The 17,388-nt window shown below is 41.7% G+C and overlaps 1 protein-coding gene across 3 annotated transcripts in view; it reads left to right on the top strand.

The window, feature by feature from the left end:
• Positions 1-17,388, top strand: part of clybl (citrate lyase beta like) — a 93,443-nt gene that overhangs the window by 21,428 nt on the left and 54,627 nt on the right. Inside the window, exon 1 of one of the 3 annotated variants that reach the window (XM_086220259.1) lies at positions 9,072-9,197. The exons of the other annotated variants lie outside the window; for them this stretch is intronic. Within the exon in view, the coding sequence (XP_086076385.1) occupies positions 9,154-9,197 (44 nt within the window). The 5' untranslated portion in view covers positions 9,072-9,153. Of the gene's footprint in view, positions 1-9,071; positions 9,198-17,388 lie in introns of those variants that run through there. 3 annotated transcript variants of the gene reach the window in all.

Genomic DNA, 17,388 nt, shown 5'->3' with positions numbered 1-17,388 from the left:
TTTGATCAAATCTTCGGTTTCAGTCACTTCGATAGAATAGACATCTCAGCAAAAGTGACGAATATATAATAATCTCAGCGAAACTCTCAACAGTCCACACACAATTTTGGCGAAATCAAATTGATCAGGGCAAAAAAAACCAAAACCCCAACAACCCAAATATCTCAGCAACTCCACGGTTAGATATAGATGTCCTCACGTTACCACTGTTCACGCTTAGGAGAAATCTTGACATGTAAAACGTTTCTGTTTCGAAAACTTTGAGATCACACACATCTGTTGCTTTTACAAATGTTGTCATCTCACATCTGAGCTACTGTCCCTTCTTCTTTCTCTGCTGTTTCACTCAACAGGTTTTTACCCTCTCTTGACTGAGTAAATTTACTTTTCTTTCTCGTCAAGAAACACGTTCCTTTATCGATTCAGCAGGCATGTTGTTGTTTTTTTTTAAAAGGCACATTATTAAACTTTGAGTATTTTTGAATGGATCTTTTCAAAGTTGTGCTTCAAATGAACAAATCCTTGTGTTGCTATTAATCCTCTGATGATAAAAGTTCAAAGATTGAAGCTCAGTTGTTTATCTAATTACCTTTTACTTCCACAGTGTAATAATTCGTAAGTACAAATTCTAATTTATTATTTGAGTTGTGTTGAACTGTTACTTGATCTCAATAACATTCACATTACTACAGAGGATAGAAATTAGACATTAATTTCTGTGAGCCATAATTGATCATTCTCTCAAGTCAGCCCCCCCCCCATCAGAGGTCAAAGGTCAGGCTACAGTGCAGCACCAGTGTGTTTTTCTGTGTTCAAAGTCTCGTTAGCAGCAAATACCTGCTGCTCCAGTTTGATAGGAATCTCTTTGACTTTGTGGAAGGTTCAAAAATTACTTTTGGTCCAGAGTTATTCAGTATTTTATATTTTCAAAATGTTACAGAGTCAAAGTAGGTTGAAGAAAAACTTTTTTATGTCTTTTTTTTTTTTTGCGGCTATCTTTCTTTGCGTACACAAATGACCAGGGGGTGTTATGAGTGATTTTGTTCTACTCTGATTCTATGTGTTTAAAGTAACGCGTTCAGCTTTTCTCTTTTGTTTTCTTCCTTTTTTCTTTTTTTTTTTTAAACGTCACAAATCATTAACTGATGTCTGCAAAAGTAATGAAGCTTGAAATGTTGGCCTGAAAGTGCATCAGATTCTTGGGACGCAGAGGCGGTTCAGATCGACACTCACGAGCGCCGGGTCAAAGCAGCGCTGTGAGCTCTTCCCTCTGACTGATGTTAGCCCAACACATACATACCACGCTTGAACAAAGCTTGTACTCAACTGTAGCCGTTGCTTCTCCGTTTGAAGACGTGGCCTTGTTCCAGAGGCTGTGCTGTGGCAGGTTCTCAGGTCATCTGAGGCGATGTGCATATTTTGGACGTCGTCTCGGCTGTTGTGTTATTGTTTTATTCACAGAGCATGGACTAATTATTTCAACAGCTCTCTTCATTGGGAAGCAGACTGACAGTTGCTGTCATTGGAGTGATCAGTCCGTTTCTTGGACTCTGGCTGAAGCCATTTGATGTATATTAACAATAATTGGTGCCAGCGCCACAATGATGTTTGGTAAACCTTTGTGCTATTTTCCAGGAGGATGCCCATGAGGAATTTTTTGAGAAGCTGCACAATCTACAGAGACAGATGGGAGGACTTCTGTCCTCTCCAGATCAGAGACACCATGACCTGATCGTTATTATCAACTTAAGGGACATACAGTCTTTCTCATGGTGCTGTTGTCACTTCTGATCAACGCAAAAACTCCACAATGAATGTAACACTACAGCTTTTAAGGACACAAAAACAATGTGTTTGCAATCACAGTCAAGTTGAAAAATGTGTTTATTTCCGAAAGCCTTGTGAGTACATATGTGGCAGTAGTTAAAAACAACACAAACAATATGTTTGGTTTTTTATATAATAACAATCTCATTTCATGATTCAACTTGTTTCTCTCCTTAATTTTGGGAAATCTGGTCACGCCTTGTTACTCTGATGGGCGCTGCGCTAGAACTAAAGCACATGTGCATTCTAATTCCACATCCGAACAAGTTGGTGTGTTGGTTTTCTGGCGAGCGGCGCTGATGCAGTGAGGTGGCGGTGTCTTGAGTTCCAGCAACTAGCAGTGACTCCAGCAGGTTCGAAGTCTGCCAGATTCTACAAGTGAGTGAGAGGCAGATGTGTGGTGACAGCTCTACGCTCATTAGGCTGAATCAGTGTCACACTGTGACAACTGGCCAACTTGAGGCTTGTCTTGTCACTCAGTACTTATCCATTCAGCCAAGACCAGCTCCAGCTCCCCAAGACCTGATTTGAAACCATTGATTGCTCTCGGTTTTTCTCTTATACCCAAAACATAACCTTTTAGATTACTCTAAACCCAAATCCCGGAATATGCTGTTGTTAGCATAACATTGCCCTGGAGTCTGAACCAAACCTTTAATCCCACCGTTCTGACCACCATCTCAGCTGTGTGGTCAGCTCCGGCCCCTCAGGACCTCCTTCCTTGGGCCCAAGTTGTGATATCTATTTCAGTCAGCCAGAGACCAGACAGCCACCACTGTGGCTCCAGAGAATTCCCCGTCCAGTCATTACTGATGGTAACACTCCGCTCATATGCTTTAACATCTCCTGTGTCCAAACTGTTTAGCATCTGATGGGTCGCTCTGAGCCATTAAGGCCAGTTTGCAATTATAGATGTGTGGCTGCTAGACACTGAAACAGATGTGCTTTGATCTATTTACGGTAGGATGGAGGTGTGTGTGTGGGGGTGGGTGTGTGTGTGTGTGTGTGTGTGGGGGGGGGGTCATAACAGCTTATTTCCATGCGTGGGTCAAATCACGCACCTCTGACACCCCTCGTCTTACAGTTCACTTGACATGCACTTGTGTCTCTCAGTCAGCCAAATGTTTAGTAATGAACGGGCATTAAGAGAGAACAGTGATGTGTGTGTGTGTGTGTGTGTGTGTGTGTGTGTTTGTGCGTGCATGCGTGAACAAGTGAATATACTGCATGTTTATGCATTAAATGTGCAAACCACAACTAAGCACATGTGGTGGTGAGAGCTTGTAGAACGGAAATCCAGACATTCCGGTTGCACTAAATAAAAAAGGAGCCTATTGAAGCCCCATCTGTTAAAGCACCAAACTTTACCAAGGGGCAAAATAGTTCATATTACTCCACAAGTTTTAACGCCTTGTCTCTTTTTCTCCCTTTAGCTCGAAATGCTTTAGGTGGTGAAAAATGGAAAACAAATGTTCTGTTGACAGCTTTCTTATGCCCAGGGTGTGTGTGAGTATTTATATCATAAAGGTGCCAACACATCTTGGTTTTACAGGCTGACCATTGCTGGAGGGAGGGAGTGGGGGGGCAAGGGGGGCAAGGGGGGGTTATCTTTTAGCTCATTGTGGTAATTACCAGGTCTGTGATGAATAGGCCATGATAAGCGTGTGACAAATTAGCTTACAACCCTGTTTGCTGCGGTGTGAAATTCTTATTCATCGCAACAACAACAACAACAACAACAACAACAACAACAACAACAGTGACGCAGCTTTAGTATCATCGTAGGACATCGTGTCCAAATGGAGCCTGCTGATCGCTGTAACCACTGTATGCTGAGCTGGATTGGATGTTTTTGTTTTGTTTTTTTTAAACATGTGTCAGGAATATTTAATCCCACAATTCACCCTCGTCACTTTATTTCTTTTTTTTGTCGTCACTTCGCTCGTATTAAAGATTCACGGGTCACTTGAATGACACAGCGCTCTTGTCTGCGATGCGCAGGGGAGCACGCTAACTACTCAGTTGTGACCACTTCTCTCAGCAGCACCAGCAGCACCAGCAGCAAGGACGCATTAGGCAAACTGGGATCCCATAATGTTTCCCTGACCGGGAGGAAAATGGTAATAACTCCAGTATGAATAATGAATGAAGCCATATCATTTTATAAATCCAATAGGGTGTCCAACATATGGAAATGAGAGAGTATATTCTAGCTGGTGGCTTTTATTATTAAATAACCGCAGCACGTTTGAAGCTATAATGCCTGTATGTGATATAGCCTGAAGCGTGCTAGCGGAGACTGACTGCTGCACCTCCAGAGGTACGTAGGAGTGTGTGCACGCAGGGAGTCCAACCCTGACATTGTGCTGTAAGCGGGTTTGTCCTGAGGTGAACTGTGTGTATACAGAGCTTTTGGTCCTCTCTGATGTGGGTGCTTCTCAGGTTGGCCGGTGTCATGTTGTGAGCCCCCCCCTCCATGTGTTTCTTATGTGTGCTGAGAGAAGTTCAACTGGAATGTACGCACAGCAAAAACTGTTGACTTCCTACAACAGAAAAAGAAGCTGAAAAATGCTGTTAATCTGAAAACTCTCGAGAAAGTAGCAGTCACTTACATAAGAAATATAAGAAAACGAGAGTGTATTTTGTCTTTAATTTATCAACTGAATAAAAGAACAGCACCAGCAAAGTAAATATTCTACAGTCTGGCTGGACCTGCTCATTAATTCAGTTAAATGAAGTGAGAGAACGGGAATCAGATTGAAGTAAAAAAAGCTTTTCAAAGCATTTCCTGTGACCCCCCCTCTCTTCCTCTCTGCCTTTTTCGCTCATGAATTCGTATTATTTTTCCTCTCTTTGTTATTTTTCTTTCCTTTTCTGTTTTTCTCATGATTGCTAGGTCAGTAACTTTTCAGTGGGCTTCAGGTTTTGTCCACCAGCTTTGGGTTGTGAGGGCTAATGCCTCCTGACACTCTCAGCTCCATCAGTCCCGCCCGCATCATTCTAGTAATGTAGAAGTCATCGGGGCCTGGGATTGCGTGAGGGCTCTCATCTGGAAACCCAAACAACCTTAACCTGGTTGAATTCCTCTTGAAGAATGCAAAAAATAATGAATGGATTAAGTTGCTTCTTTGTCTAATTAGATTAGAACTAAATTGTTTGGGATTTATTTGAGGGGGGGGGCGTGGTTGTCTTTCTAAAATGTCTCTGGTATCGCAAATGAGAACGTTCTAAAAGTATTAAGGGACGTTCTCATCCGTGGATATTTCAATTGTTGCTTCAAGGCCAAAGTTTAATCAGGATTGTGTTCTCTGTAGCTGGTGTGCTGGTCTTTTCCAAAAACACTGCACTTCTTTTATAGGCACTCAACTGAATTGTTGCTTAACCTACGCAGTGACCCTGCCACACGTTATCTTCATCCCTCTGCCCCACATCCTACAATACACTATCGCCCTTGTGGGCAAGGGTTTGGTGAAGCATCAACCACACACACACACACACACACACGAAGGGAAATTCATAAACCTTGAGCTAGGACAGAGAGGAAAAAAAAGGTCCGGACCAGTGCTTACTCATCTGTTAAAAACGGAGTGATCTGCAAAGTTTGTATGAGAGGGTTTTTGACGGTGCCCTGCTGCTTTGTCAGTGCAGCACATGCTGCAGGCACTGGCATCCCCTATTGCCTTCCAGGTCATTGGCCAGGCTCAGCAGGAGGTGGGTTTCTAGCCCCATGACACGTCACTGATTCACAGCTGGATCCGTAACAAGGTATCATAGCAAATGAGTCGGTAAAACATCACTGGTTTGAGGAGCGTGAAAAATTGTCATGATATCATTTCTAATTCCTTATCTGGCGTGCCGATGGTAGGAAAAGAGGCTTTTATTCCTCCTCACCATCTCCACCAGTCCTTCTGTTCCCCACCACCTTCCAACTGAACCCCCCCTCCCAACCAATACCTTGGGGGGAGATGGGAGCTAATGTAAAGAGGCAATAATTAAAGATCTTGTGATTCGCAGCCAAGTGACTTCTAGGTGTTGTGCTCTTAACATGAGAGCTTCATGACACATTGTCCCGTTCATGAATGTGGTTTTTGCTCCTCATTACACGTGACTCACGAGCAGTCGTGATGTGTCAGGCTGGGCCGGCGCTGGTGTGTCGCTGTAGTCTGATCAGACTGGAAATATTACAGCTGCTGATAACGCAGTACAATTTTTGGGGGGGATTATTACCACGAAACAAAAAGGAAGGAGCACAATTCACTTTGTTACTTGTAATTTCAAGGCAAAGCTATTAGAAAAAAAAAGTAAAATCTCAGGTTTTAATTTATGCACAGCTTCACGAATGAAATGAAAACATGTCAATCATGAATCGAATTCTCAAAAGAATTTTAGAGCAAAGTTTTGGCTGTCATTCACATCGCTTCTGACTGTTTCCTCCTTGTTTTTTGTGTATGTATCACACACGTAGACGTTCGAGTGCATTTAAACCTATCAGTTTAACTTTAAACGTTCCCACATTTCCATGTTTATTTCATTCTAATCAGTTTTACTAATCTTCATCAGCTTCAAAACAAATAACAACAAAAATAGGAATAGCTGTTAACAAAGCATCAACCTGCACTTTTTTCCCTCGATTTTGTGTAATCACTTTAAAGGAATGCTAAAAGAAAGACAAAAGAAAGCCTTTTATTCTCATTATGCAATAAATTTAGCTCCCTTCACCCTCATGATCTTTAACTCTTCTATGTTTAGATTACAGTTGGCTGTGAGGTCGAGTGAGGGTTTGATGGATGCAAAGAATGGACAAACATCAGCTCCCTGTAAAACCACAATGGAGACCTTGGATCTAAATGTCATGGTTTCATAACGGATACACTGACATTTGTGTGATGGGATTTAGCCATGGGTTAATATAGCCATTGCAGGCACACTGCATTGATGTCCATCTCACTCGGGCTGTGAAGTCTATCTCACCATTTTTTATTTATTTTCTTTTTGGTGCCCTCACAGAAGTTTCTTTCAAAGGGATGAATTGAATTCTATGCTGGTTAAAACCAATTATTTTATCAGGAAGAAAAAAAAAACCCCAATCCTTTTTGATATGTAGGTTTGTTTTATATGATGTTAATATGCCTCAGGAGCTGTTGAGATTATACATTTTTTTTCTTTTTGGTGAGTGTTAGAGTTGGGTGGTGGTGGTGGTGGTGGTGGTGGTGGTGGTGGTGGTAGTGAAGGGGGGGCGGTGGTGGTAGTAAAGGGGGGGGGGGCTTTCAGGGGCGAAAGCAGCAGATCAGCATTGAAATCAGAGCCATGTAAATCTAATCAATTATACCGTTTTTCAGATAAAATGTTGGTAAATCAAAACACATTTTCCAAAAGTCACAGTATAATGAGAAATTTAAATTGGAAACAGAAACCATTTGTTTATTATAAATGCCAGGGTGAGGTGGTGACTTGCTATCCATAAATTTCGTTATCCTTTCATATTCCTTTTATCTATGACTACAGCTTTGGCACTCGTTTAAGATTTTAATGAAGCCAGACTTCTGAGGCATCAAGGCCTAGTGATGCATTGTCCATTTGGATCAGGGCGTACAGAGGTGGTGGTGATGGGGAGGGTGGGGAGGGTGGGGGGGATGGGGGGGGGGCATCTGCCTTTGACATAATATTTCATATTCTGTTGCTTTACAGGGGGTGATTAGGTGAGTGCAACATTTAAAAACACTACAAATTGACAAGAATAAACACATATTCTTGGAATTATCTGGTGATGTTGTGTGTGTGTGTGTGTGTGTGTGTGTGTGTGTGTGTGTGTGTGTGTGTGTGTGTGTGTGTGTGACTATGGTGAAGGGGGTTACTTGAATCAAAAAAATAATAATTTTCTGTGTTTTATGAGGACACAGAGAACCCCCCTGCTCTGTCGCGACCTGGTGTCGGCTGCTTTCTTCGGCTCAGAGGTTCCTAGGGGAGACCAGAATGGAAGTTGAGCATCTTGCTGTGATCCAAAGAAAGTGTGCCAAATTCTATCAACACTGGATTAGCAGACAACACTTGTGTTCACTGAACAGAAGGGGGAGGTAAAGAAGTAGTTTCCAAGTAACCCATAGATGGAATTTTCCAACACCCTTGCATTTATATTCCATGTAGGAATGGGTGTGTGCACACATGCTTCTTTGTTGGGGGGGGGGGGGGGGGTGTATTCTCTCACTTATTGGCACTATAACCTTCATCAAGTACAGTAAGTCCAGTTCACTTTTAAATACACCAAAGGCCAATGGTTGCCGTCTGAATGCTGACATTTGGAGCAAAACCCATGCTGACTTAATCATGGCAAATATTGTGTGTCATGTGTGCACCACACTCGGACCTGGCTGATGGTAGTGCTAGTAATTCACCACTGCTGCGAGGTGGGACTCCTGGGGTCCTGCTCAGCCCGCTTTCCTTTTATCCCTCCCCGTTTCTTCGTCTCCTGCCTATCTGTCTGGAAGAGGAGGACACCACAATCGCTGTAAACAGAAACAGCAAGTGATGTATATAGAGTGATGCAAAGATTTACTCAATGTTACACAAAACCCTTGTCCACCTTTGTTTCTATTATCCTTGTGTTCATTTTAAACATTTTCTGATCGATTGATGTTTTGTTTCTTTGTCTTCTTGTCAGACTTTTTATTTTCATAATTGTCCTTTATTGCTTCTGTGTGCATGCCTATATTGTTATATTGCCTTTTTTTTTTTTTTTTTTACATGTGCAAAATAAACAATAATCAAGTAAAGGACATGCAGTCCAAAAATAACTTGAGCAGTTATTTGAATAATCACTGGTTGGTTTTATTTTGCACTTCACCCACCTAGTGTCTCATGTCTTTCTCTCCCTGCAACAATCGTCCCCCCCCCCCTTTAAAAAAAAAAACCACACACATGTAAGGAACCCAATACAACAAAGCTGATAACAGCAGCAACAGAAAAGAACCACCTTAAAACAAAAGCAGTGAAAGCAAAATACATCAATGCTATGACCGAAGTAAGTATTCTATTCAAGTTGAAAAGTAATGATATTTATAACATGACTGAATTTTTAAAAAATAAATCAGACATTAATTTCAACAGCTGTTAATTGACGTAAAAAAAACTGTTATGACTGTTCTTTTACATCATTGAACTATGTACGCCTTTCATGCCTTGCATGACGCGCTTGCTTCCCTTCCCATGTGCCTGTCAGAGCCCGCCCCTCTCGTCACTGGGACCAATCACAGTACTAAACTCAAACCGGGGGAACTTCACTAACAGCCAATCATTTCTCGGCTTTTCGACTGCGTCAACGAAGGAAAAATGGCGGCGCACATGAGCAGAGCAGTGAAACAACTTGTCCCACAGTAAGTTTATGGTTTCTCGACCTTCTTTTCTCTTTTCTGGCTTGTTGAAGACAAACACACGGTGAGCTGGTGAAACTAACGGAGGTGGCACCGGTTTACTCGGTTTAGTAGCCTCAGCTGTCGGTTAAACTCGCCTGTTTTCTATGGTGGCAGAGGTCCAGCTGTTGTGTTTGTATCGCTGCATTTGTTTGTCAGTGGGCTTGTGGTTGTTTAAGTCATCGAGTTAAGACGATTTTGTGTCCGCTTGTCTGTTGGGAGAGCTGGGAGATGCCGGGCACGTGCACTGGTTGTGCCTGGTTTATTCCAGTCACTGTTGTGGTGCCTCTTGTGACACTCCCATTAGGAAGGCATTTAGAAGTCAGTGTAGCTGACAGTTTTTATGCTATGTAACGTTACATGCTGCGTGTTTAGTATGTAGTCAGATTGTAATTCATCCACTCGACTGTCAGTGCTGCTGACTTTTCTGCTTCTGTGTATTTGGATGTTGAACTTTTGTCGTGATGTCCATCTTGCTTCCAGTCAAACTTTAAATAATCAGGAATGTCCATGTCATGATAATGCCAGTCTCTTGAGTGTCAAAGGCAAGATAGAAACGCACCTTCACTGCACACACAGGTCACCTGAAGCACCTTACAGGAAGGGCTCGTGGCTCATGGAGGACCTGGTCGAGGTCATGTGACCCCCCAGCCCTCTTTCACCCTTGGACACATTCACCTACATGGCAAGCGCAATGCACTCTACTTTTATTACATTTAAAAAGCTTAAATGGTGCACCGCAACACCAAAGGTGAGGAATTTCAACTCTTCAGTCCAGGAGAATGGCACATAAACAGGAGACAGTGTCTGATCTCATGGAAAGTCTTGATGAGATTGATAAGTTTTCATGAATGAGTCGTTGTGAGTAAATCCAACATACCTGCAGGAGATGCTGTTGTCTGTCAGCAGCTGAGCTACTATTATTCCATATGCTATTGTTTAAGGAGGAGGAATACCTGATCTACACACTGAAGGAAAGTGCTTCTCTGTCTTGGCCTCCCTAAAGAGTGGGAAGGGGGTGCTGATGTTGAGTTGTCTGTTGCGTGCCTTTTATATCCTCTTCTCCCTGATACCAGTGCCGGTTGCGATCGAGGAACACAAGAACTCTGAAAACCAACACAGCTTTCAACCTCTAGTTCTCTGAGCCCCCGCCAGTCCTGGTTGTTCTTCTTTTTGTTCTTGTCTACTACATAGTAAATCAGCCTTTGGTCATTGAAATGTGCTATAATGATAATCCAATGTATTACTATTACTGAGAGTAATGTGTGCACCCCCAAAATGTTGTCCCCACTTGCATTTAGTTCAATATTTTGGCGGCTTATTTGCGGCTCGGTGAAATTGCTTGTGTGTGTATGTGTCTGTTAGCTTAGCATTATTTGGGCTAGTGGCTTGCTCAGCTTTCCAGAAATGTTTGTTCTAGTAGTGGTTACAGTCTCTGTAGTTGTAGTAGTAGTAGTAATAATAATAATAATAATGATAATAATAATAAATTGGCCAGTGAGTGTATAATTTCTCAGTGTTCTAATGATCGGCGTAATCCATTGTCATCTCTTACTTAGGAAAGTGTAGATCAGAATCCACCCTCTATCATACCGACAGAATAGCGTGTTGTAAAGACCACTTCATCTGAGATTATTGTTATTATTATTATTATTATTATTATTAGCTCAGTTTTATAAATTGGAATCCTGCTCTCCATGTGGTTGTAACATAGCCATTAAAAAGTACAAAACCTGTTTTCAATGCATCATGATTCACCAGGCGTGTTTATTTTTAATAAAACCCTCATCTTAGATCAAATTTGGCACCAAGAATAAAGACAAACCACTTCTGTGCATATTCTAGAGCAACGCTAGTTGTGTATCTTTTATCTCTACAATATTGTGAAAAAAACATTAGGAAGAACTCTCAGTAAAACCTAGTTTAGTTCAATAGCACCAAGAACTGCAACCTTCAAAATGATCAGTGAAATAAATCAACTTCTCTTTTGAACTGATTCAGTAAACCTCAACATCATAATCCTCATGAAGGGGCATTTACTGCAGGGCTGTTGTATCATAATTGATACCAAACCTGCCAGTGGTTTTACTGGCCTGGCTGATGGGTGTGATGATGGCTGTCAAACTGAACTGTGGTGGGTTTTATATTTTATATTTGAGTTCCCTGGTCAACAACATTGAGTATTGAATTTCCAGATGCACAAAGCTGATTATTCTGCCAAATGAAAGCATGAAAAGATTCCCTCACCCCCAGTTTTTAATATTATTTCAACTCGGGAAACTATCACATTTTCCTTTTTCTAGATTATTTTACAAAGGCTCGTTAATGAACCGCAAAGAGAAAAAAGAAAACCCTCCCTTCCTAATACTGTTGTCGAGGAAGTAAAAGCAGCCTCTCACATGGCTGAAACTAGGGGGGAGGAATGTGTGCGCTTGTGTTTTTATGGACAGCCTAGAGCCCTCCGCCCTGGCATTGGCGGCAGACTGCTCTTTGTCACAAACACCCTCATGTCAAAGATGCAACAGCATCCTGGAGGAAGCGTTGACTGCCGCTATGAAGTCGACAAGTGATGAAAGTAGCCTAGAGGTTGTCAATTAAGGAAGCCAAGGCCTGGACCTTATAAGTTAATGGGCAGTTTCCCCTCACAGGGCCTGCCAGCGCTTTACAGCACAGCTTATAAAAACCCCAAGTGTAATGCACCCCTATAACGTTTTCAATTAAGAGAAGGGGCATAAAGCAGTGCAGACCCTTGGCAGTCATGCTACAATGTTTATAAAGTGGCATTTGGCATAAATTGGGAGGGGAATTTTCAATTGGCCCAGTTGTTTTAAAGCAGTAGCTACTGTGCAGAATTATATTTTGATGGTACTTCATGCTGTCTAGAAGCATTACAGACTTCCTGGTGTCTTCCTATTACCTTGTTCTTTTAGCGTGGTCATATGGAGGCACAGCCTGATGTTTAAATGCCCTCGTCCTCTCAGTAGTTAAAAAGATTAGAAATAAGACAAGTTTTGAATACGCTTATTATATTACACACTCTCAATGTCATTAGAAGTACATTAGTGATTTCACAGTAAATTCTCTTGGAAACCGCCATCAGATGTACATGTAACGGGTTTAATGAAATAACAGCATGTGTTTTAAAGGCACGATGTCAGATTTTGTGCTGATATTTTTACACCCAATTTGGCCAATAGTCGATATATACCAAGATAGATATTATCAGTATGAAAACAGGTTTGTATGATATTTACATCACTGTAAAACTCACGTAAACATGGTGACTTTTAAAGAAGTATTTCCAAAATGGAAAACCCCCCAAAATTGTAAATCTTTTGTATCGTTTTCTTCATCATACACAACAAGCAAAGGAATAGAGACTTTAGTAAAACTGAGCCCTCCGTCAAATGTCAACCATCAGTTGTATTTAGAAAAAGACCAATATCCGCAGATACTGATGATGTGCTGTTATTATCATGCATCCCTGATTTTAAGAATCTCACATTATTGTTTTTTTAAACTTAATTGAACTCTTTTAGCACCAAAAAATAATCCTTTAAAAAAAAAGATCCCCTCACTCATCTGGTGTTGCCTGTGGTCAATCCAGCTTTGGCTTCCGGTAGAAAAATAAATGAGTGTTGAATAAACACCAGTGTGTTGACACCTCATTTCCTCATTGATTGGTGGTGCAAGGCGAGCTTTGGGTGTGTGTGTGCGTGTGTGTGTGTGTGTGTGTGTGTATGGGTGGGTGGGTGGGTGTGTGTGGCCATAATCCAATCACGCAAGAAAACAACCAGTGTGGCTTTGTAACTAAATTCTTCTGCTATGGGAGCAAAAGTAAGGTTGGCCAAGTAACATATATTCATTGCCTTTTTTTTTTTCATCTGATCTTTTTACCCGAAACATTCCTCTCTATTGCCTCACAGTATGAAAAGTTTTTATGGATGTCTTTGGAAAATATGTGACCTATTTTTAAAAGTATGTCTTTCTCTTTCCTCCTCCTTTTTTCTTCCCTAAGATGAATTAAACAGCACTAGAAAAACACATGATGGGTCTCAGGTACACTAAATCGACATCACTGTTTATGGATCTATGCACCACTGCCCTCAAAAGGATTTCTCCACCATTTTTTTTTCAGGCAACGTATCAATAAATCGCTCTATTACCTGCTGTTGACCCAGCTAAGCTCGCCTTTGAAATTTGTTACAGAGCATTAAGTTAACACATGTTGCTGTGTGAAAACAAAGCTCTGGCGACTGGTGTGGGGACCAGCTGAGTAAACGGGGTCGAGGGAGGCAGAGAGAAGAGGCCTACACTTGTCCCAGAGCCCACTAAGGTGGATCCATACGGCTAGCAGATGGATACGGTCCCCCTGTATCCCGCAAGAGAAGAAAAAACAACCAAAGCAAGTGTCTCTGCTCTGGCACAGAAGCCTTTGATCAACAGCACATCTTCGGAGTATAGGGACTTTTTTTTGGGGATGTCAGAGTGCACATCTGTCTAAACACAGCCAGGGGAGGAATGTGTGAACAATGCAACAAAAGAATTTTGTTCTAGAAATGTGGGGTGGACTTGGCTAATGGGTGGTTTATGTGGTTTAGGGTTTAAGCGTGGTGGTCAGATTAAATGAGAAGCTGAGGAAATAGTCTCTGTTTTTAATGATAACACACGTGGGATCCTGTTTTGTTTTTGCTTCTGACAGATGTGAGCCAATGTAAGTGTGGTGATGAAATGCAAGAATCCCTTTTAAGAAGAGTAGAAGGTGTCGAAGAGTTTTGACACGTTGGTGTTTGGTAAATGGGTCGTTTTTATTGTGCTCATTGAATATTCTGTGTAATCTGTTCATAATCTTGCATATCACAGATGCTTCTACAGGAGTTGCACCAAGCTTCCTGTCGCTGTCATAGCCTGTGATAATCTATTTATTGAACTATTAAAGCTTTTACTGTAGGCATGCATAATCAGTTCTAATGGCTTCCTAAATGAGGGTGTCGGCTGCTATACTTTACCCTGTACAGCATTAATTGGGTAGCAGTCAGTTGTGTGTGTGGGCAGGATATTGCTTCCAGGTTTTAAGTCAGCAGCCCCTTTGTTAAAAGCCCAAAGGGGTTCGTTTGGCTACTAGATAGATTTTGGGTCTAATTTACACTTCCTTCTTTAACCCGTAGAGGAGTAAATTTGCATTATAGATGTTCGATTAAAGGAAAATGTCCTCTTTTCCTTTGCCATGGTTGTGTTTTTGGTCTTCTCACGGCAATGAAGTTGGCCCATTGCCATGGTGACAATCGGCTAGTTCCAGGGCGATGAAGTGTAATTTACCCAGCATTTCCTGTCTGATACACAACACCGTAATAGGTAAGGCTTTGCTTTTATAGCAGAGTGTGTGTTAAACAGGCACAGCAGGGTTTGTGTGTGTGTGTGTGTGTGTGTGTGTGTGTGTGTGTGTGTGTTTGTGTGTGGTTCTCTAGGCCATTCTATCGATGTAACATAGCGTATGCGCACCTATAGGTGGGACTACATAAACATGTCCATGCTGAGGCCACATGGCTGCAGTTCTTAGTTTAACCCCTCGGTGTCAGTGTGTGTGCTCTTTGAGGCCTTTTTAGAGCAGCTTGGGATGTTTGTTCTTGTACCAAGTGAAGTTCTGTCTCAAGAATGTCTCTCATTAAATGGTCCCACGCTGTCACTGAGTGAATATCCATGAAAACTCTGGAATATCAATAACTGCTTGTGAATGATAAAGCTGTCCTGCTCTCAAAGAGGGCTTGTTCTCGCTTGAGACCAGGAAACAAACATTGTGTTAGATGGTCCATTAACGGGGCTGATGATGGCATCTGCACATTTTGACACTTTTACACTTTTAATTAGCAATCTGTTCAACGGGTTGGCGGAAACAAATAATTCTCCTAGAGTTCTGAATCACTTCACGAATGTAAAAAAAAAAATGTTTTAATGTGCTGAATTAAAAAAAAAACCAAAACCCTAAACCTGGTAGTGTAACACATGACGTAATCTTGTAATTCATTTTTGAAAAAAGATAACAATTGCAGGTATGTTTTTATATAATTAGTTAATAAAATAACCTTGTGAGAAGAATGCACAGTGGGATTGCTGATGCTGCCAGAGCTGTAACAAAACAAATGAAGCAATTAAGCCAAAACCAACTCCTGGCTGAAGACAAAACTGAAGTATATATATATATATATACAAATATAACTTTCAAATCATAAACACTTTGCTTTTGTGTTCTAATTTGCAACGCTGCCTTTCGTAGCACACGGTAGATCCTAAATTTAGGGCCCTAACTGAATTGAGAATAGATTTTTTTTTTAATCATATCTGAAATGGAATCCGGAGACACAGAAAAGTGCAGACTCAATCTTATCAGATTTATACAATGATCAGCCATTACGTCGCAGCAGCTGACAGGTTTATTGTCTAATACAACGACTAAACACACATTTCAGAGATCATCTTTTTCTGAATCCATTTGACTGAGGAACCAATTGATTTCAGTCAATCAGGTGCTGTTGAAGTATTCTACTGAGAAGTATATGAAGTAGGATTTCGATTATGGTACTGCTAAACCTGTTAGCGCTCGTCTGTAAACCAATAACACAAATGATAAAGCAGGTTTTGCTATGGTGAGAGGTGAGTCTGTGCTTGAGATAAACTTATAGAAAGAGATAAAACCCACCAGCAACATCCAGTCTTTTTAACTTGAAGAAAAATCACATTTTTGATTGATCTGGGCACGAACAGGAGGATTGAGCTATTTTCTTATTGGGTTTTTTTTTTTTTTTTTTTTTTGCCGCACTTCTCATCACATCACTGGCACAAGTTGCAGACAGGCGGCCTCCTGTTAGCACTACACTTCATTAGAACCAGGTTTCAGTGGTACCACACACATTCAAACAGCAGGGTCATCTCCCTCGCATCAAAGCCGATCTTATACAAAGGCTTGTCTCTTTGTCTGTCTTCCCATCAGCTTCTGCTAATGATGCACGCTGCACACCGTTTTTTTTTTTTAACAGTGCCACCCTCTTTTTCCCAATCACTCATTCACATACTCCATCTCTCTCCCTCTCTTGCTCTCTCTCTCTCTCTCTCTCTCTCTGCCTTCATGGTGTTTGTTTGGCTGCTGGGTTTTGTTTGTTTATTGTTTCCAGATGGCAGACGCAGACTTCATTTGTGTGGCTTTCAAGTTCCCAGAGAGCTTTTTACTGCCTTGGCTCAAGCGCTTATCCTGTTTCCTCTAGCCAGGCTTTATGATGGGCCTTTTTATATGTAGCAACTGGAAACAACTGTCACTACCAGTATGCATTGGTGAGAACAGTGAGACAGCCCAGGAAAAAAAAAAGTGTCTGGGATTTGAATGTCTTCATTAGTGACAGTGGATCGTCAGATGAGGCCGAGGGTGAACTTCACTGGCTTCATAGTATAAATCATCCGTAATCCCTCAGAGGGGGGAGGAAAAAAAAGGACTCGGTGTGCAAAACTAATTCTTTGTTGACATGACTGATAGGCTTCCACGGTACCAGCTTCACTAGTGATGAAGCTGGCAGTGTAGTCTGTCTGTGTGTGTTTTCTTCCTCAAGACCTCGTTGAGTCTAGTCTGGGCATCATTAAGCACTGTGACATCACTTATTTACAGGAACCCAGGAGGGAGACTCACCCAGTAAATGTGGGGGAGGACCAGTGCATGTCTTTACTCATCGGATGCGGTTTTAAGACGGAGCAGTAATCAAAGCTCTCGGCTATATAAAACCCACCCCTTCTCCTTAAAGGAGGCCTTTTCTCCTGGCTGCTGCTGAATGAGTGATTACCCCAGCATTCCGACCTCCTTAATCCCATTTTTAGCAGTGATTTAACACAGAGTGGTCAAGGGACTGCCTTCGCTGACCTATGTTGAAAAGTGCTTACCGAAAGGAAAGCTTACATGTGTGGCATACAAACAAATATGTTTGTTGAGCTGACATATGTGACTTGTGCCATGTTGCATTCAGTGTCAAAGCTCTGATGTCACCTCCGGAAATGGGATTTATCAGAACTCAAAAGTGTTAAAGCGACGAACATGTTTGGAATGACAGCGCAGACTTCGTCACACCCGTTCACCCCCTCCTGCACGAGAGAAGTGTGAGGGGATCCGACTTTA

Source organism: Aulostomus chinensis, chromosome 12 (genome assembly GCF_037954235.1).
Source record: "Aulostomus chinensis isolate RoL2024-O1b breed Wild chromosome 12, RoL_Achi_v1.0, whole genome shotgun sequence".
NCBI classification, from domain to species: domain Eukaryota; kingdom Metazoa; phylum Chordata; class Actinopteri; order Syngnathiformes; family Aulostomidae; genus Aulostomus; species Aulostomus chinensis.
The sequence above is the reverse complement of the archived record's forward strand: the minus strand, read 5'-3'. Positions and strand labels throughout refer to the sequence as shown.